The 22907-nt window shown below is 45.5% G+C and overlaps 2 protein-coding genes across 2 annotated transcripts in view; both read right to left on the reverse strand.

Moving 5' to 3' along the window:
* Positions 1–3603, reverse strand: part of LOC145353767 (myosin-7-like) — a 119620-nt gene extending 116017 nt beyond the window's left edge. Inside the window, exon 1 of the mRNA XM_080204542.1 lies at positions 3433–3603. Within this exon, the coding sequence (XP_080060668.1) occupies positions 3433–3534 (102 nt within the window). The 5' untranslated portion in view covers positions 3535–3603. The remainder of the gene's footprint in view (positions 1–3432) is intronic.
* LOC145353769 (uncharacterized) overlaps positions 3539–22907 on the reverse strand; it is a 105507-nt gene continuing 86138 nt past the window's right edge. Inside the window, exon 4 of the mRNA XM_080204546.1 lies at positions 3539–3603. Within this exon, the coding sequence (XP_080060672.1) occupies positions 3592–3603 (12 nt within the window). The 3' untranslated portion in view covers positions 3539–3591. The remainder of the gene's footprint in view (positions 3604–22907) is intronic.

Raw genomic sequence — 22907 nt, forward strand, 5'->3', positions numbered from 1 at the left:
ACAGCGCAGAACAGGCCCTTCGGCCCACGATGTTGCACCGACCAGTTAAAAAAAAACAACAATGACCCACTAACCTAAACCAATCCCTTTTCGTCCATAAACCTATCCACAGACCTCTTAAACGCCCCCAAACTAGGCGCATTTACAACTGCAGCAGGCACGGCATTCCAATCCCTCACCACCCTCTGGGTAAAGAACCTACCCCTGACACCTGTCCTATAACTACCCCCCCTTAATTTAAAGCCATGCCCCCTCGTGCTAGATTTTTCCATCAGAATGGTCGAGTTGGACCAATGAGTGGCACAGGCTTGGAGGGCCGAAGGGCCTGTTTCCTGTGCTGTACTGTTCTTTGTTCTTTGTTCTTCGAGTGTACAAACAACTCTCGAAAGGTAGCAAGACAGGTTGATGGGCTGTTAAAGCAGCAATAGTATCCTTGGCTTTATTAACAGTTGTGGACATGCCAGCGTTGGACTGGGGTAAACACAGTAGGAATTCTCACAACACCAGGTTAAAGTCCTTTAACCTGGGCTTTAAACTGGTATTGTGAGACTTCTTACTTTATTAACAGAAACAGAGAGAACAAAAGCTGGAAAGTTATGTTAAACCTTTCTAAAACACTGGATACACAGACGCTAGTTGGGGGATAGAACATAGAACATAGAACATAGAACATTACAGCGCGGAACAGGCCCTTCGGCCCACAATGTTGCGCCGACCAGTCTTATTTTTAAAAAAAAACATTGACCCACTAATCTAAACCAATCCCTTTTCGTCCATAAACCTATCCACCAATCTCTTAAACGCCCCCAAACTAGGCGCATTTACAACTGCAGCAGGCAGGGCATTCCAATCCCTCACCACCCTCTGGGTAAAGAACCTGCCCCTGACATCCGTCCTATAACTACCACCCCTTAATTTAAAGCCATGCCCCCTCGTGCTAGATTTCTCCATCCGAGGAAACAGGCTATCACCGTCCACCCTATCTAAACCTCTAATCATCTTATATGTTTCTATAAGATGCCCTCTTAGCCGCCTTCTTTCCAGTGAAAACAACCCCAAATCCCTCAGTCTCTCCTCATAGATTGTCCTCAACTCCGGATACCACACTTCAGAAAGAATGTCAGGTACTTGGATAAACCATAAAAATAGGAAGAGGATTACCAGATCCATGATAGCCTGTTCCCTAGTTGGCTCATCACATATTGCTCTAGAAAACTATCCCTAATGCATTCTATGAATTCCTTGTCGTAACTACCCTTTCCAACCTGACTAACCCTGACATCATCCTGCTAATTCTACTCTGACTAGCATAAGGCACTGTTAGCAATCCTGAAATCATTATCTTTGAGGTCCTACTTTTCAACCTACTTTCAAACTCATTATGTTCCATTTTTAGGACCTCAAGCTTTTTCTTCCTGTGTCATTAGTGCCAATGTACTGTGACCATTGGCTATTCATCCTCCCCCTTCAGAATATCCTACAGCCACTCTGAGATATCCTTGACCCTAGCACCAGGGAGGCAACATATTATCCTGAAGTCTCATTTGTGGCTACAGAAATGCCTGTCTATTCCCCTTACAATTGAATCCCTTGCATTCCCCCACTTTCTCCTCCTCCTATCTGCAGCAGAACTAACCGTGGTGCAACAGGTTTGGCTGCTGCTGTTTTCCCTCCAACAATATCCAGAGCAGTAAAGTTGTCTTGCAGGGGAATGGCCAGATGAGATTTCTTTTCTTCCTGCCTGGGGAATTTTAACCTCTGGTGTGGCCACCACTCCACAGTAGACTGTGAGGTGTTTTCACAACTGAGAGACACTCAAACAAGGAGACAGAGCTACAAGATAAAGGGTCAGTCATTTAAAACTGAGATGTGTAGAAATTTCTTCTCACAGAGGGTGGGGAATCTCTGGAATTCTCTGCCCCAAAGGATAGTGGAGGCTGGGTCATTGTTAGTATTTAAAGTGGAGGTGGATGAATATTTGATAGATTGAGGAACAGAGGGCGATGGGGAAATGATGCAGAAAAGGAGTTGAGGCCGGCATTAACCAGCCACTGAAATGGTGGGGCAGGTTGGAAAGGCCAAATTGTCAACTCCTGCTTCTATTTCTTGTGTGTTTTGCGTGGACAGTTAGGTGGCAGTTGAAGGTCAATGTGGAAAAATGTGAAATGATTCATTTTGGTAAGAACATGGAGAAAGAATATAAAATAAAGGGAACAATTCTAAAGGGGGGACAGGAACAGAGAGAGCTGGGTGTATCTGTGGAGATCACTGAAGGTGGCATTACTGGTGGAGAGAGAGTTAATAAAACATACAATATCCTGGGCTGTATTCATAGGGGCACAGAGCACAGGAGCAAGGAGGTTCTGCTCAGCTTATACAAGAGACTAGTTAAACCCCAGTGGGAATATTGTGTACTGTTCTGAGCACCACACGATAGGAAGGATGTGAACACATTGGATAGAATGCAGAAGTTTACAAGAATGGTTCCAGAGATGAAAAACTTCAGTTATGAGGATGGATTGGAGAGGTTGGGACTGTTCTCCTTGGAGAGAAGAAGACTAAGAGGAGATTTGATTGAGATATTCAAAATCATGACAGGGCTGGACAGAGTAGACAGGGAGAAACGGTTCCTGCTGGTAGAAGGATTGAGAATGAGAAGGCACAGATTTAAAATGACTAGCAAAGGAAGTGAATGTGATATGAGAAAAAGAAGAGGATAGCTCCACCAATTGGAGAGCTCTTTCAAAGAGTTAGCACAGGTTCAATGGATGAATGGCCTCTTGTGTTTCAGAAATTCCAAAGTGAAACCTCAGGGACAAAGCACAATATTGCTTAGAAGAACAAACCTCCATGTTTCTGAAACTGATGCATTTAATGGGATAACTTCTGTGTCAGATCAGTTTTCCATCACTTTCACAAACACTCAGGGCAGAGTTTTCCTGGCCCACCTGCCATGGGACTGTGCAAAGGTCTCTGACCTTGAGTGGGACTTTCCAGTCTTGGGGCAAGTGCAGCTGGAATATTCCACCCTTAATGTTCCCTAAGCTTTTGTCAAACAACCCCGATCCTGTTCCAGCTCCAATCCCACTCCCAATCGCTGCTCCCACTCCAATCCTGCTCCCTCTCTGATCCTGCTCTGCTCCCTCTGTTACTCCAGGGCCACATGTGGAGTGAAACTGAGAAACGCTCTTAGGAAACAGGCTGATGATGGACTGTCTCAACTGAGATTCTCCAGTTCCCCAGTGCATGTTTCGCACGGTGGGAGGTGGCGTGTTGTTTGCTAGCAGTGGGATTCTCTAGTCCCTCCGCTGTCAATGGGAATTCCCACTGACATCACCCCATGCCGGTAGGAAAGCTGTGGGCAGGGACGCGCTGCCGGCGGGACTGTAGAATCCTGGTGGATTCTGCTGTGACCATCAATGGAAATGTTACCTTACCGTCAAAGGCAATGGTTTGCAAAACCATTAACTCCTTATCGCTTTTCCTCAGGAAAGAGGCAGCCTCCCCAAAAATGCTCATATCACCCATCGCCATGGTAGCTCCCTCAGTTAGCAGCACAGCAACAGCACAGAGAGGTGATTGAAGCACAGATCAGTCAGGGCTCTGCGGAAGAGAGAGTGAGAATTCAGCCTTGTTTCCACTGACTCAATAAACCAAGTCTTTGACTTACAGTCCTGCCCTGAGTCTCCATTACTCAACATTCATATCGTCTCATCAATCACCCCATCAACAGCCCCATCAATCACCCCATCAACAGCCCCATCAATCACCCCATCAATAGCCCCATCAATCACCCCAACAATAACCCATTCAATCACCCCATCAATCACCCCATCAATAACCCCATCAATCACCCCAACAATAACCCATTCAATCACCCCATCAATCACCCCATCAATCACCCCAACAATAACCCCATCAATAACCCCATCAATCACCCCATCAATCACCCCATCAATAACCCCATCAATAACCCCATCAATCACCCCATCAATAACCCAATCAATCACCCCATCAATCACCCCAACAATCACCCCATCAATAACCCCATCAATCACCCCATCAATAACCCCATCAATCACACCATCAATCACCCCAACAATAACCCCATCAATAACCCCATCAATCACCCCATCAATCACCCCAACAATAACCCCATCAATAACCCCATCAATCACCCCAACAATAACCCCATCAATAACCCCATCAATCACCCCATCAATCACCCCAACAATAACCCCATCAATAACCCCATCAATCACCCCATCAATAACCCAATCAATCACCCCATCAATCACCCCAACAATCACCCCATCAATAACCCCATCAATCACCCCATCAATAACCCCATCAATCACACCATCAATCACCCCATCAATAACCCCATCAATCACCCCATCAATCACCCCATCCATCACCCCGTCAATCACCCCATCAATCACCCCATCAATCACCCAACAATAACCCCATCAATAACCCCATCAATCACCCCATCAATAGCCCCATCAATCACCCCATCAATCACCCCAACAATAACCCCATCAATAAGCCCATCAATAACCCCATCAATCACCCCATCAATCACCCCATCAATAACCCCATCAATCACCCCAACAATAACCCCATCAATAACCCCATCAATCACCCCATCAATCACCCCACCAATCACACCATCAATCACCCCATCAATCACCCCATCAATAACCCCATCAATCACCCCATCAATAACCCCATCAATCACCCCAACAATAACCCCATCAATCACCCCAACAATAGCCCCATCAATCACCCCAACAATAACCCCATCAATAACCCCATCAATCACCCCATCAATCACCCCACCAATCACACCATCAATCACCCCATCAATAACCCCATCAATCACCCCAACAATAACCCCATCAATCACCCCAACAATAACCCCATCAATCACCCCAACAATAACCCCATCAATCACCCCATCAATCACGCCATCAATAGCCCCATCAATCACCTCAACAATAACCCCATCAATCACCCCATCAATCACCCCAACAATCACCCCAACAATAACCCCATCAATCACCCCATCAATCACCCCAACAATAACCCCATCAATCACCCCATCAATCACCCCATCAATCACCCCAACAATAACCCCATCAATCACCCCAACAATCACCCCATCAATCACCCCATCAATAGCCCCAACAATCACCCCATCCATCACCCCATCCATCACCCCATCAATCACCCCATCAATAACCCCATCAATAACCCCATCAATCACCCCAACAATCACCACATCAATCACCCCAACAATCACCCCAACAATCACCCCAACAATAACCCCATCAATCACCCCATCAATAGCCCCATCAATCACCCCATAAATCACCCCATCAATCACCCCAACAATAACCCCATCAATCACCCCAACAATAACCACAACAATAACCCCATCAATAACCCCATCAATCACCCCAACAATCACCACATCAATCACCCCAACAATCACCCCAACAATCACCCCAACAATAACCCCATCAATCACCCCATCAATAGCCCCATCAATCACCCCATAAATCACCCCATCAATCACCACAACAATAACCCCATCAATCACCCCATCAATAACCCATTCAATCACCCCATCAATCACCCCAACAATCACCCCATCAATCACCCCAACCATAACCCAATACAGTCCCGACTGTACAAGCCTGCATGAAGTGTCCATCAGTTTTAGTTCGCACCCATCATGTTTACATGCAGTATCCATTGTTGCTGCTGGACCTGACATTATCACTGACTTCCAACTGGGGCTTTGGCTATTCTGCGGCGAGTAACTCACTTCCTGATCCCCAAGCCTGACCACCAGCTACAAGGCACAAGTCAGGGTTGTGATGGAATTCTCTCCATTTGCCTGGAATGGTGCAGATCCAACAACACTCAAGAAGCTTGACACCATCCAGGATAAGTAAGAAGTCTCACATCACCAGGTGGAAGTCCAACAGGTTTGTTTGGTAGCATGAGCTTTCGGAGCGCTGCTCCTTCATGACTGCCTCACCTGATGCCTACCTGTACTATGTCTACCTATACCTACACACTATACTGTGCCTACCCCAGTCCAATGCTGGTATCGCCACATCATGGCATCCAGGATAAAGCAACCCACTTGATGGGCACCATCATGCACCACCTTAAACATTCAATCCCTCCACCACTGTCACACAGTGGCAGCAATGTGTACCACCTACAAGATGCACTGAAGGAACTCACCAAGGTTCCTTAGGCAGCACCTTCCAAACACAGAACCACTTTCATCTGGAAGCACAAGGACAGCAGATACCTGAGAACATCACCACCAGGAGGTTCACCTCTGAGCCACTCACCATCCTGACTTGGAAATTTATTGGCTGTTCCTTCACTGTCGCTGCGTCAAAATTCTAGAACCCCCTCCCTAACTGCACTGTGGGTGTACCTACACCTTGAACCGCAGCAGTTCAAGAAGGCAGCTCACCATCACCTCTCAAGGGCAGTAAATACTGGTCCAGCCAGTGGGGCCCACATCCCACAAATGAATTTAAAAGAAGAAAAAGTGAGTTCGGGCACAATAAGCTGATCTAATTCTAATCTTCTTTAGCCTCAGATAAATTACTTGGGGAATTACCCCTGGATCCCAGACAGGTGACTGCTCAGATAATACATTATTGACAGACCCACTGCAGGCTGTCTAGCCTGGTGTCTAGCCTGTCTGAAGTTTACAGGGTGCCCCCATCTCAATGTAAAGAGTTCTGATTGTCATTACGCACTGTGAGTTAGCCTGTCCAAGGAGAGAGCTGCCAGTGGCTGGGTGCTCCAATCCTGTGAATAATTGTGCAAACGGTTTAGGGAATTAGCAACTTCACAAAGGAGAAGTCGGAAAGTAAAAACTACTCAGAGAAGGCAATGAACAATCAAATGAACATGAAAATATTTCTGGAAGTGGGTGAGGCGTAGCTTGTGGTTTAAAAGGATGTCCAGGTGTTTATAAAACTAAGGACAGATTTTAAAATTACAATTCTCCCTCCGCTTACTGTTAGTAAACCTCAAAGACAGTTGGATAAATTAGATCTCAATTAGAAACTGCAGCAATGAACGCTGCCCATCGCAGATAGCGGACAGTTTAGTGAAGAAGGAAATTGTATGACTGGAGAGAGAGTGAGGTGAGAAATCACAAAGCAGACACTTTGTCCGATAGATCGCAGACACTGTCCCAAAAACTAAATAACCTTTCAACCAGCATGAACTGTGACAACATACCCTCACACACACCCTCACACATACACTCACACACGCACTCACATATACCCACACACACACCCTCACACACACACATAGATACTCACTAACACCCTCACACACACACAGACACACGCACTCACACACACACACACACATAGATACTCAGTAACACCCTCACACACACACAGACACACTCACACACGCACACACACACACATAGATACTCACTAACACCCTCACACACACACAGACACACGCACTCACACACACATAGATACTCAGTAACACCCTCACACACACACACACACACACACATAGATACTCACTAACACCCTCACACACACACAGACACACTCACACACGCGCACACACACACACACACACATAGATACTCACTAACACCCTCACACACACACAGACACACTCACACACGCGCACACACACACATAGATACTCACTAACACCCTCACACACACACACACACACACACACACAGATACTCACTAACACCCTCACACACACACACACACACTCACACACACACATAGATACTCACTAACACCCTCACACACACACAGACACACTCACACACGCGCACACACACACACACACACACATAGAAACTCACTAACACCCTCACACACACACAGACACACACATAGATACTCACTAACACCCTCACACACACACACACACACACACACACACACACACTCACACACACACATAGATACTCACTAACACCCTCACACACACACAGACACACTCACACACGCGCACACACACACACACACACAGATACTCACTAACACCCTCAAACACACATGCAACACACAGACACACTCACATCTATACACATACACACACACACATACACTCACACACGCACTCACACATACCCACACTCACACACAGACAGACACACACACACACAGACACACACTCATAGACACACCTATACACACACTCACACACAATACAGACACATAGACACATACACACACACACCCACATTCAAATGCACACACAGAGAAACATACACAGAGACACACTCACACACATAAACACACACACTCATACACAAATAGGTACACTCACAGACACACACACAAACACACACACACACACTCACGCATATACACACACTCACACTCACTCACAGTCACACACTCACTCACACACACTCACAGATACACACACAGACTCACACACACACACTCACTTACACATTCACAGTCACACACACTCTCACACACACTTAAACACACGTACACACACTCACACATACTCATACACACACACTCACACACACCCACATAAATACACACATAGACACACACTCACACACATAGACACACTCAGGCATACACAAACATGCACACACTCATACACAGTCACACACACACACACACACTTACATACTCACACATATAGACACACTCACACACACACACACACACACACACACACACACACACACACACACACACACACACACACACACACACACCCACATGCACTCACACACACATAGACACAGACACACACCCACACACACACACTAATAACAATCTCAGAGCTGTAATGAAGCTGCTATTCCAATTGTTGTTTAATGACAGCTTTGAATAGAGTTAATGTCTGTTTGTCCCAGTCCCTTTCCTCATGCACTGAGCCTGTTTGGATATGGTTAGGTTATTATTGAGAGGGGTGAGGAAGCATGCTATACTAACCTTCACTGAGCAGCTCTGATTGAGCTGAAAGCACTTTCAGCCCCTTTTTATTCTCCTCTCAAGGTCAGTTTGACAAGAGCTATGTCAGAAATCCCTCATGTTATTGGTGCTCTGGCCCATTGGATCTGACGCTGTGTCCCAGCTGTACAGAAAAGGCAATCGCTCCTTCTATCCTCACCACAAGTGCTTTATTTTTATTGCTGTATCTCAGCCAGCTTTACACAATGAGAAACTGCACGCTGCCCTCCCAGGGTATTGCTGCTTCCCTTCAGTCCACCACATTCAAACCTCCAGCCGTTACATTGCAGGAAGCTGCTTCTTCAATAAAAATGGCCCTTCTTTGCTGGCTACTCCATGAATTTTGTGCTTTATGTTTTGAATCAGGATTAGGCAGAATTTTCAAGTGTCCCAGCAGTGGGATCGGTGACGGGCGGGAATGGAAAAGGCCAAAAATCCAATTCCTGCGGAAAAGCCAGGCTGGGTTTCCCACTGTAAGAAGTCTGACAACACCAAGTTTAAGTCCAACCGGTTTATTTGATAGTAAATTGAATGAAGAGAACTCTTCATTCACCTGACGAAGAGGGAAACCTCGAAAGCTTGTGAGTTTACTATCAAATAAATCGGTTGGACTGAAACCTGGTGTTGCCAGACTTTTTACAGTGTTTACCCCAGTCCAACACCGGCATCTCCACATCATTTCCCACTGATCCAGGGCAGGAATTTCATTAGCATAAATTAGCATGTGGTGAATATTCATTAAGAAGGCAAATGGCAAAATCCGGTTCCCCGTTGCAGTTACAATTCCAACAGGAGATTGGGCTGGTTTAAACCAGGTTTGAAAATGAGTGCGGTGCAGCTTCACTTCACTCATATCACTGAGAATGACACACACATTGGTGGCACGGTGATTAGCACTGCTGCCTCACAGTACCAGGGATCCAGGTTCGATTCCCCACTTAGGTCACTGTCTGTGCGGAGTCTGCATGTTCTCCCCATGTCTGCGTGGGTTTCCTCCGGGTGCTCCGGTTTCCTCTCACAGTCCAAACATGTGCAGGTTCAATTGATTGGCCGTGGTAAGTTGCCCCTTAGTGTCAAGGGGACGAGCAGGTAAATATGTGCAGTGATGGGGATCAGGCCTGGATGGGATTTCAGTCAGTGCAGACTTGATGGGCCGAATGGCCTCCTGCACTGTAGGATTCTATGATTCTGCAATTGTAATCCCAATCTTGGGAGGGTGCAGGGTCTGCACTCGACTGGGCTGCGTGTGTGTCCATTGGTCAGTGGTGATGGGCAGCAGTTGGGAAGGTCAAGGTTTGCAGAGGCATCTGTAGCCTGTGCAGGGGAATGATAAATTGTGGGGGGGGGGGGAGTGGGGCAGGGAGTGGGGCACTTGAAGCTCTCCTGAGAGTCGGGGGGGTCACCTCTGAGTGTTTAAATTCGGCAGCCAGAATGGCGGGGTGGATCGATCAGCTCCGCCTCAACCATGTGACTAAGAGAGCCAATCGCTGACACAGAAATAATGAGCATCCAAATGCTAGATTGGGTGGAAAACCACAGATCGCCAACTTGAAAAAAGAGCCCTTATCCAGTCTTGGGCGACTGTCTGAGTGGAGGTTTATGGGATGAGATATGGCTCCAAGTTGAGCAAGGATTGGAGCTAAACAATGAGGCAATTCAGTGTTTAGGAGAGACAGACAGAAAGGAAAAGGTGGTTAGAGTTACACTGTTGATTAAAGATGATATTGATACGATATTGGAAAAGATATTAGCATAGATGATATGGAATCAGTATGGGTTGAGTTAAGAACAACAAGGGGCAAAAAGCATTTGTGGAAGTGATATAGTGAGCACCAAACTGTAATGGTAATTTTGGGAATAGCATGAAACACGAAATACACGTGTTAAAGGAACATCTGTGATTTTGGGCGACTTTAATCTGTGTATAGATTGGGAGAATCAAATTAGTCACAGTGCGATAGAGGAGGAATTTCTGGAGTGCGTATGGGATGGTTTGCTGGATCAGTACATAGAACATAGAACATAGAACACTACAGCACAAACAGGCCCTTCGGCCCACGAGTTGCGCCGATCACATCTATACCTACCAATCTATAGACCTATCTATAACCCCAATCCCATTAGATCCCATATACTCATCCAGAAGTCTTTTAAAAGACCCCAGCGAGTTCGCCTCCACCACCACTGACGGCAGCCGATTCCATTCACTCACCACCCTCTGAGTGAAAAACTTACCCCTAACATCACTTCTGTACTTTCCTCCCTGCACCTTCAATCTGTGTCCTCTCGTAGCAACCATTTCAACCCGGGGAAATAGCCTCTGAGAGTCCACCCTATCTATTCCTCTCAACATTTTATAAACTTCTATCAGGTCGCCTCTCAACCTTCGTCTCTCCAGGGAGAAGAGTCCCAGCTCCCTCAACCTATCTTCATAAGGCATGCCTCCCAATCCAGGCAACATCCTTGTAAATCTCCTCTGTACCCTTTCAATAGCTTCTACGTCCCTCCTATAGTGAGGCGACCAGAACTGCGCACAGTACTCCAAGTGGGGCCTGACAAGGGTCTTATAAAGTACATTGAGGAACCAGCAAAGAGCAGGCCATCTTAGACTGGGCGTATCTTTAAGAAAGCGGCTCTCCCAGCTTCAGAGATGTCATTGTTGCCGACTTGACTGGGAATGTCCTTTTCTCACTACTTGGGTGGTTTCATTGGGATTGTTTGTGTTTACTCTGGGGTAGTTTAACGATCCTGTATTGTTCGGAGAACAGTCATGTGTTTTTGAACACTCTCAGTTTGGGACTGCAAGTTTGAGTTTTAGAAGGGATAACAAGCTAAAAAGAAGTGTTTTCCCTCTCTCCCTGTTTTTATTTTTCTTTGGAAATTCTCTTATTTTCCTGAGGGGTGAGAATCTGCTATTGTTGGGGGCTGGACCAGAGTCTCTCTGGTGTTTTGGGAATCTGCCTTGGCTTCATACTGTTTAAAATTTAGCAAAGGAGGATCAACGGGCTGGTGAAGAGGGAAAAATAGAATATGAAAATAAACTAACCGGGAACATAAGAACTGACTGCAAACGTTTCTATGGGCACTTAAAGAGAAAAAGATTGACAAAAACAAATTTAGGCCCCTTAATCAGAAATGAGAAATTCATAACAGGGAATAAAGAAATGGCTGAGGGATTAAATTCATATTTTGCTTCCGTCTTCACAAAGGAAGCAAGTTTTAGTGAGGAGCTGAAGGAAATCAGCATTAGTAGAGAAATGGTTTTGTAAAATTGATGGGATTGAGGGTGTATAAATCTCCACGTCCTGATAATCTTCATCCCAGAGTTCTTAAGGAAGTGGCCCTGGAAAGAGTAGATCCATTGGTGGTTATTTTCTATAATTCTTCGGACTCTGGACTGGATCCTACAGATTAGAGGGTAGCTAATGTAAACCGCTATTCAAAAAAGTAGAGAGAAAACAGGGAACTGTAGACCAGCGAGCCTAATGTCAGTACTGGGGAAGTTGCTAGAATCCATTATCAAGGATTTCATAACGCAGCATTTGGAAGGCAGTGGGATAATCAGACAAAATCAATATGGATTTACAAAAAGGAAATCGTGCTCAATGAATCTATTGGAATTCTTTGAGGACGTAACTGAGAGAATTAATCAAGGAGAACCAGTGGATGTGGTTTATTTAGACTTTCAGAAGATGTTTGGCAAGGGCTCACATAACAGATTACTATGTAAAGTTAAGCACATAGGATTACAGGTAATGTCTTGAGATGGATAGAAAGCTGGTCAGCAGATAGGAAGCAAAGAGTTGGCATAAATGGGTCTTTTTCCGACTAGCAGTCTGTAACTAGTGGGGTTCCACAGGGATCTGTGCTAGTCTGCAAATGTTCACAATATATTTTCATGATTTGGAAGAGGGAACTGAATATATTATCTCTAAATTTGCAGATGATAAAAAGTTGGGTGGGAAGGTGGGCTGTGAGGAGGATACAGAGATGCTTCAGTGTGATTTGGACAGGCTGAGTGTGTGGGTATCTGCATGGCAGATGCAGCATAATGTGGATAAATGTGAGGTTATCCACTTTGGTAGCAATAATAGGAAGACGGATTATTACTGGAATGGGTGTAAATTGAGAGAGGTGGATGCTCAACAAGACCTTAGCATTTTCGTGCATCAGTCGCTGAGAGTAAGCATGCAAATACAGCAGGAGGTAAAGAAGGCAAATGGAATAGAACATAGAACACTACAGCACAAACAGGCCCTTTGGCCCACATGTTGCGCCGATCACATCTATACCTTATAAGCCATAGACCTATCTATAACCCCCAATCCCATTAGATCCCATATACTCATCCAGAAGTCTTTTAAAAGACCCCAGCGAGTTCGCCTCCACCACCACCGACGGCAGCCGATTCCATTCACTCACCACCCTCTGAGTGAAAAACTTACCCCTAACATCTCCTCTGTACTTGCCTCCCCGCACCTTCAATCTGTGTCCTCTCGTAGCGACCATTTCAACCCGGGGAAATAGCCTCTGAGAATCCACCCTATCTATTCCTCTCAACATTTTATAAACCTCTATCAGGTCGCCTCTCAACCTTCATCTCTCCAGGGAGAGGAGTCCCAGCTCCCTCAACCTATCTTCATAAGGCATGCCTCCCAATCCAGGCAACATCCTTGTAAATCTCCTCTGTACCCTTTCAACGGCTTCCACATCCTTCCTGTAGCGAGGCGACCAGAACTGCGCACAGTACTCCAAGTGGGGTCTGACAAGGGTCTTATAAAGTTGCAGCATTACCTCCCGACTCCTAAACTCAATCCCTCGATTAATGAAGGCCAGTACACCATACGCCTTCTTGACCACATCCTCCACCTGCGAGGCCGATTTAAGAGTCCTGTGGACCCGGACCCCAAGATCCTTCTGCTCTTCAACACTACTAAGACTCCTGCCCTTGATATTGTATTCCTTCATCCCATTGGTCCTGCCAAAATGGACCACTACACATTTATCCACGTTGAAGTCCATCTGCCACTTCTCCGCCCAGTCTTGCATCCTATTTATGTCCCACTGCAACTTCTGACATCCCTCCAGACCATCCACAACACCACCGACCTTCGTATCGTCGGCGAACTTACTAACCCATCCCTCCACTTCCTCATCCAGGTCATTTATGAAAATGACAAACAACAAGGGTCCTAGAACAGATCCCTGGGGCACTCCACTGGTGACCGACCTCCATGCAGAAAAAGACCCATCCACAACCACTCTCTGCCTTCTGCTGGCAAGCCAGTTCTGGATCCACAAGGCCAAAGGCCCTTGGATCCCATGCCCTCTCACCTTCTCAAAAAGTCTTGCATGGGGGACCTTATCAAACGCCTTGCTGAAGCCCATGTAAACCACGCCTACCGCTCTTCCTTCGTCAAATGTTGGCCTTCATAGCAAGAGGATTTTAGTATGGGGATAGGGATGTTTTGCTGCAGTTGTATACGATGTTGGTGAGGCCACACCTGGAATACTGTGTGCAGTTTTGGTGTCCTAATCTGAGGAAGGATGCCCTTTTTTGATTCATTCGTGGGTCATGGGCATTGCTGGCTCGCCAGCAGATATTACCCATCCCTAGTTGCAGTGAGAGTGCACCATCAGTTGGCCCTAAGACCCCAGGCGTAAATGGCAGCAAGACTTTGGTGTATGTTTCACTAACCCTCACCACTACCTGTTGGTGATTGGTTTACCTGGACAAGTCTCTTTGCATTAGCAACGATGGCACAGTGGTTAGCACTGCTGCCTCACAGGGCCAGGGACCTGAGTTTAATTCCTGGCTTGGGTCACTGTCTGCGCAGAGTCTGCACATTCTCCCTGTGTCTGCATGGGCTCCCTCAGGGTGCTCCAGTTTCCTCCCACATTCTGAAAGATGTGCTGGTTAGGGTGCATTGACCCGAACAGGTGCCAGAGTGTGGTGACTAGGGGAATTTCACAGTAAATTCATTGCAGTGTTAATGTCAGCCTTACTTGTGACTAATAAATAAACTTTACTTTCCACTGTTCGTCACCATTTAAAAAATATTCAGTCCCTCCTTATTCTTATTCAAAATGGAAAGCCTAACACTTAACTGCTTTGAAATCTGTGATAGTTTCACCCATTCAATCTACCAACATCTCTTTGTAATTTTCTGCTCCTGTCTACACAGCTCACTCTGCCACTAGTCGATATATTTCAAATAAAAACAGAAAATGCTGGAGAATCTGTGGAGAGAGAATAGAGCCAATGTTTTGAGTCTGAATGACCCTTTGTCAGTGTTCTATGTTTGGGATGCACGGCTCTCTATTGAGTTATCCAAGTCCTTAATGAAGACGGGGATAGTTGAGATCCAAATCTTGCTTATTGTACAACATCATTAATCATTTCTTTCCAGTTCTGGGGAGGCAATGGCAGAGTGGTATTATCGCTGGACAAGCAATCCAGAGGCCCAGGGTAATGCTCTGGGTTTGAGTCCCACCACGGCAGATAATTAAACTTGAATTTGATAATTAAAAATATCTGGAATTAAAAGTCTACAATTGACCATGAAGCCATTGTCGATCGTCATAAAAACCCATCTGGTTCACTCATTCCTTTAGGAATGGAAATCTGCCATTCTTACTCAGTCTGACCTACATGTGAGTCCAGAGCCACAACAATGTGGTTGACTCATAAATGCCCTCAGGGATGGCAGTGAACATACCTCCACTGACACTGTTGCCCTGAAGCCATTTAACATTCCAGCAAGATGGGAGTTCTGCCCCTCACTATACAGGAAATCCTATCTCGCAGAGTTGCTGGTCAATCAGATGTTTTTATTCAGTGGTGGGACACGGGCGTCGTTGCAGGTCAGCATTTATTGCCCATCCCTAGTTGCCTTCTTGAATCGCTGCAGTCCACGTGCTGTGGGTTGAACCACAATCATGTTAGGGAGAGAATTCCAGGATTTTAACCTAGCAACTGCGAAGGGACAGTGATATATTTCCAAGTCAGGATGGTGAGTGACTTGAAGGGGAACTTGCTGGTAGTGGTGTTCCCCATGTATCTGCTGCTCCTGTACTGAAGTGGTTGTGGGTTTGGAAGGTGCAGTCTAAGCACCTTGATGATTGACTGGTAGCTCTCTCATCCCAGGAGACCAGGGTCTGCAGTGGACAGGTCTGGATAACGAGCAACTCCTGAAGCTTCAGGGATTCTCTGATCTTTCCAATCCTGGAATTGGAAATTCCTGTCCAAGGTCAGTGGACTTTTTGCTTGTTTGTTGAATTCTCCATCCCATCCATGATGACTCCTGCAGCAGGGATGAGTGTAAGATTTAGGTGAAGTCCCACAGTCCAGGAGCAGGTAAATGTGAGTGCAGGGTCTTGGGGAGGGTAGGTGAAATCTGACGGATGGGCAGCAGAAGTGTGAACAGGTCCTGATGCTCTCTTTGAGTGGAACAGTTTCTCACTCTTTACCCTGTCCATATCCCTCAGGATTTTGAATATCTCTATCAAGTCTCCTCTCAGCCTTTTCTTCAAGGAAAATAAGCCCAGCCTCTATCCTCAAAGCCACAGTTCTTTACTCCTGGAATCATTCTGGCCAATCTCCTCTGTATTCTCTCCAATGCTTTCACATCCTTCCTCAGTATGGCACCCAGATGTGGATACAGTGCGCCAGATGTGGCCTAACCAGTGTCTTAAAAAGTTCAACACGATTTCTTTATTCTTGTACTCTGTGCCCTTATCAATGAAGCCACGGATACTGTAGGCTTTATTAACTGCTCTCTCAACATGTCCTGCCACTTTCCATGACGTTAGTACATGAAAACCGAGGTGCCTCGGTTCCTGCACCTCTTTCAGAGTTTCTCCCTTTAGTTTATACTTTCTCTCCGTATTCTTCCTGTCAGATAAATCATCCCATACCTCTCCGCATTGAACTTCATCTGCTATTTGTCTGCCCAATTCCCCAACATGTCTACGTCCTTCTGAAGTTCAAGGCTCTGCTCAGCAATTGACAATATTTCCAATGTTCATACAGTCTGCAATCATGCTCTGAACACTATTTGTCTAGGTCATTAATATAGATCAGCCAGAGTGAGAGACCTAACATTAACCTCTAGGATCTCTATTACAAACCTTCTCCCAGTCTGAAAGGAAACCATGTATCATCAGTGTGTTCCCTGTCACTCGGCTAATTTCTTATCCAAGTGCCGATTTTCCCTTTCATTCCATGAGCTAGGATTTTGCTCAAAACTTTGACTCGAGGTCTGTTGTAGCATTGTTCCAAATGCCTTTTAGAAATCTATATAAAAACTCCAGCAAGTTGGTTAAACATGATTTTCCCTGAATGAATCCATGCTGGCTTTCCTTAATTAACTTGCAACTTCCTGTCACTATTGATTTCTCCTAAACTACAGTTTCCAGAAGTTTCCCCACCACTGAGGTCAGGCTGACTGGTCTGTCATTGCCAGCTTTATCCTCGCTCCCCTTTTTGAACAAGGGTGGAACATTCACAATTTTCCAATCCTCCAGCACCTCCTGTGTCTAAGGAAGAATGGAAGATTATCATTAACGTCTCTGCAATTTCCTCTCTCACTTCCCTCAGTACCTCTGGATGCATCTCACCTGGTCTTTGTCAAAGGCTTTGATAAAGTCCATGTAGACAACATCAACTGCACTGCCCACATCTACCTTCTTGGTTACCCCTTAAAAAAACTCTATTAAATTTGTGAGACATGATTTTCCACTCACAAAGCCATGCTGACTGTCCCTAATCAGTCCTTGCGTCTCTAAATGCCTGTAGATCCTGTCTCTCAAAATACCTTCCAACAATTTACCCACACAGATGTGAGACTCACCGGCCTGTAGTTCCCAGGCTTTTCCCTGCAGCCCTTTTTAAACAAAGGCACAACATTTGTCACACTCCAATCTTCAGGAACCTCACCCTTGACTATCAATGATTCAAATATCTCGGCTAGAGGAACCGCAATTTCCTCCCTAGCCTCCCACAATGTCCTGGGACATACCTCATCAGGTTCTGAGGATTTATCTACATTGATGTGCTTTAAGACTTCCAATATCTCATTTATCATTGTATATCAGAATATTAATATCACTGCATCTCAGAGTATTACTATCACTGTGTATCAGAGAATTAAAATCAATGTGTATCAGAGTATTAATATCAAAGCCTGTTAGAGTATTAATAACACTGTGTATCAGAGTATTAATATCACTGTGTATCAAAGTATTAATATCACTGTGTATCAAAGCATTAATATCACTGTGTATCAGAGTATTAATATCACTGTGTATCAGAGAATTAATATCACTGTGTATCAAAGTATTAATATCTGTGTATCAGAGTATTACTATCACTGTGTATCAGAGTATTAATATCACTGTGTATCAGAGAATTAAAATCATTGTGAATCAGAGTATTAGTATCAAAGCCTGTCAGAGTATTAATATCACTGTGTATCAGAGTATTAATATCACTGTGCATCAGAGTATTAATATAACTGTGTATCAGAGTGTTAATATCACTGTGTATCAGAGTGCTAACATCATTGTGTATCAGAGTATTAATATCACTGTGTATCAGAGGATTAGTATCACTGTGTATCAGAGAATTAATATCACTGTGTATCAGAGTGATAATGTCATTGTGTATCAGAGTATTAATATCACTGTGTATCAGCGTATTAATATCACTGTGTATCAGGGTATTAATATCACTGTGCATCAGAGAATTAATAGCACTGTATGTCAGAGTATTAATATCACTATGCATCAGAGTATTAATATCATTGTGTATCAGAGTGTTAATATCACTGTGTCAGAATATTAATGTCACAGCCTATCAGAGTATTAATATCACTGATTATCAGAGAATTAATATCACTGTGTGTCAGAGTATTAATATCACTGTGTAACCGAGTATTAACATCACTGTGTCAGAGTATTAATGTCATTGTGTATCCAGGTATTAATATTACTGTGTGTCAGAGTATTAATATCACAGTGTATTAGAGTATTAATATTTCTGTGTATCCGGGTATTAATATTACTGTGTGTGAGGGTATAAATATCGCACTGTATCAGAGTATTAATATTACTGTGTATTTGCGTCCTAATATCACTGTGTATCAGAGATTTGATATCATTGCATATCATAGTATTAATACCACTCTGTATCTCAGTATTAATATCACTGTGTGTCAGAGTATTAATATCCCCACGTATCAGAGTATTAATATCACTATGTATCAGAGTATTAATATCACTGTGTATCAGAGTATTAATGTCACGTGTATCAGAGTATTAATGTCACTGTGTATTTGAGTATTAATTAGCTCTGTGTATCAGAGTATTAATGTCACTGTGTATCAGAGTATTAATGTCACTGTGTATTTGAGAATTAATTAGCTCTGTGTGTCAGAGTGTTAATATGACTGTGTGCCAGGGGCATCTCTGGAAGATGCTATTGGCCAAGTCACAGCCAGCTTGATATTTTTGTGTTTCTGATATGAGTTAATCTGATATCTGGTAGAACAAACAATGACCTTCGATAGAACAAAAGAGACAAATGACCTTGCAGTGGGATTTGTATGTTATAAATAAGCGAGAAAGACAAACACGCAATCCTCAGGCACTGAGCTCACTGCCGCATGTGTCCTCAATGTCTGCCTGTTTCAGGCCCCTGAATAGGACCTGTTGCCCCAGAGACAATTCCAAACTCCATGTCTAATTAGAGGAAAGGAGGGCAAATCTTTTCATGATCAAGTATTTCTACAATTAACTATTTCCTGTTAAATGTGAGTGCCAAGGACACTGCCTATCACTTGTCCAGGAGCAAAAAGGTCACTGGCCCTATCCAACTGAACAAAGCCACATCATAAACCTCTCTCCTTTGACACAGTAACTGTCCAAATCGAATCAAACAAGAATATCAACTCCCTGACTCCCCAGGTGGCACAGTGGTTAGCACTGCTGCCTCACAGCACCAGGAACCTGGGTTCGATTCCAGCCTCGGGTCACTGTCTGTGTGCTCTGCACATTCTCCTCATGTTGATGTGGGTTTTCTCTGGGTGCTCTGGTTTCCTCCTGCAATCTAAAGAATTGCAGGTTAGGTGGATTCACCATGCTAATTGCCGCTTAGTATTCCAGGATGTGCAGCTTAGGGGTGTTATGGGAAAGGGCTTGGGTTGGATCTCTGCTGGTGAGTTAGTACAAAATCAATGGGCTGAATGAGCTCCTCTGCAGTGTAAGGATTCTATGATTCTAATAGACCAGTGAAACAATAAGAAGGTGCTGCACTGTCAGAGGGTCAGTGCTGAGGGAGTGCCGCACTGTCAGAGGGTCAGTGCTGAGGGAGCGCCGCACTGTCAGAGGGTCAGTGCTGAGGGAGTGCCGCACTGTCAGAGGGTCAGTGCTGAGGGAGTGCCGCACTGTCAGAGGGTCAGTGCTGAGGGAGCGCCGCACTGTCAGAGGGTCAGTGCTGAGGGAGTGCCGCACTGTCGGAGGGTCAGTACTGAGGGAGTGCCGCACTGTCAGAGGGTCAGTATTGAGGGAGCGCCGTACTGTCAGAGGGTCAGTGCTGAGGGAGCGCCGCACTGTCGGAGGGTCAGTATTGAGGGAGCGCCGTACTGTCAGAGGGTCAGTGCTGAGGGAGCGCCACACTGTCAGAGGGTCAGTGCTGAGGGAGCGCCGCACTGTCAGAGGGTCAGTACTGAGGGAGCGCCGCACTGTCAGAGGGTCAGTGCTGAGGGAGTGCTGCACTGTCAGAGGGTCAGTGCTGAGGGAGTGCTGCACTGTCAGAGGGTCAGTGCTGAGGAGTGCCGCACTGTCAGAGGGTCAGTACTGAGGGAGTGCTGCACTGTCAGAGGGTCAGTGCTGAGGGAGTGCTGCACTGTCAGAGGGTCAGTGCTGAGGGAGCGTCACACTGTCAGAGGGTCAGTACTGAGGGAGTGCTGCACTGTCAGAGGGTCAGTGCTGAGGGAGCGTCACACTGTCAGAGGGTCAGTACTGAGGGAGTGCTGCACTGTCAGAGGGTCAGTGCTGAGGGAGTGCTGCACTGTCAGAGGGTCAGTGCTGAGGGAGTGCCGCACTGTCAGAGGGTCAGTGCTGAGGGAGCGTCACACTGTCAGAGGGTCAGTGCTGAGGAGTCGCAGCGTCATGTTGCAACTGTACACAACTCTGGTGTGGCCGCACTTGGAGTACTGTGTGCAGTTCTGGTCCCCACATTACAGGAAGGATGTGGAGGCTTTGGAGAGGGTGCAGAGGAGGTTTACCAGGATGTTGCCTGGTATGGAGGGGAGGTCCTATGAGGAGAGGCTGAGGGATTTGGGGTTGTTTTCGCTGGAAAGAAGGAGGCTAAGAGGGGATCTTATTGAAACATATAAGATGATTAGAGGTTTAGATAGGGTGGATAGTGATAGCCTTTTTCCTCGGATGGAGAAAGCTAGCACGAGGGGGCATGGCTTTAAATTAAGGGGGGGTAGTTATAGGACGGATGTCAGGGGTAGGTTCTTTACCCAGAGGGTGGTGAGGGATTGGAATGCCCTGCCTGCTGCAGTTGTAAATGCGCCTAGTTTGGGGGCGTTTAAGAGATCCGTGGATAGGTTTATGGACGAAAAGGGATTGGTTTAGGTTAGTGGGTCATTGTTTTTTAACTGGTCGGCGCAACATTGTGGGCCGAAGGGCCTGTTCTGCGCTGTAATGTTCTATGTTCTATGTTCTATGTATGCCTTCTTAACAACCCTATCTACTTGATTCCCAACTTTCAGGGATCTATGTACACATACACCTAGATCCCTCTGCTCCTCCACACTATTCAGAGTCCTCCCGTTAGCCCTATACTCGACACATCTGTTATTTCTACCAAAGTGAATTACCTCACACTTCTCCGCATTAAACTCCATCCGCCACCTCTCGGCCCAGCTCTGCAACCTGTCCAAGTCTTCCTGCAAACTATGACACCCTTCCTCACAATCTACCACACCTCCGACTTTGGTGTCATCAGCAAATTTACTAATCCACCCAACTATACCCTCATCCAGATCATTAATAAAAATTACAAACAGCAGTGGCCCCAAAACAGATCCCTGAGGCACACCACTCGTAACCGAACTCCATGACGAATATTTACCATCAACCACCACCCTCTGTCTCCTATCTGCTAGCCAATTCCTGATCCAATTTCCTAGACTACCCTCAATCCCATACATCTGCATTTTCTGCAGAAGCCTACCATGGTGAACCTTATCAAACGCCTTACTAAAATCCATATATACCATGTCAACTGCCTTACCCCCATCCACCTCTTTGGTCACTTTCTCAAAAAACTCAATAAGGTTAGTAAGGCACGACCTACCCGCTACAAAACCATGCTGACTATCTCCAATCAATTCATTACTCTCCAAATAACTATAAATCCTATCCCTAATAATTTTTTCTAAAACCTTGCCCACAACAGAAATGAGAGTCACCGGTCTATAATTCCCGGGGAAGTCTCTGTTCCCCTTCTTAAACAATGGGACAACATTCGCTAACTTCCAATCTTCCGGTACTATACCAGAGGCCAACGACGACCTGAAGATCAGAGCCAGAGGCTCTGCAATCACTTCTCTTGCCTCCCAGAGAATCCTAGGGTAAATCCCATCTGGACCAGGGGACTTATCTATTTTCAAACCCTCAAGAATATCCAGCACATCCTCCTTATCAACTGTAATACTGTCTATTCTACTCCCCTGCAACCCAGTGTCCTCCTCAGCTATATTCATGTCCCCCTGCGTGAACACCGAAGAGAAATATTGGTTCAATGCCTCTCCAATCTCTTCCGGTTCCACACACAACTTCCCTCTGCTGTCTATAACTGGCCCTAATCTTGCCCTGACC

Source organism: Carcharhinus amblyrhynchos, chromosome 16, assembly GCF_965287045.1.
Source record: "Carcharhinus amblyrhynchos chromosome 16, sCarAmb.v2.hapA, whole genome shotgun sequence".
Classification (NCBI taxonomy): Eukaryota; Metazoa; Chordata; class Chondrichthyes; order Carcharhiniformes; family Carcharhinidae; genus Carcharhinus; species Carcharhinus amblyrhynchos.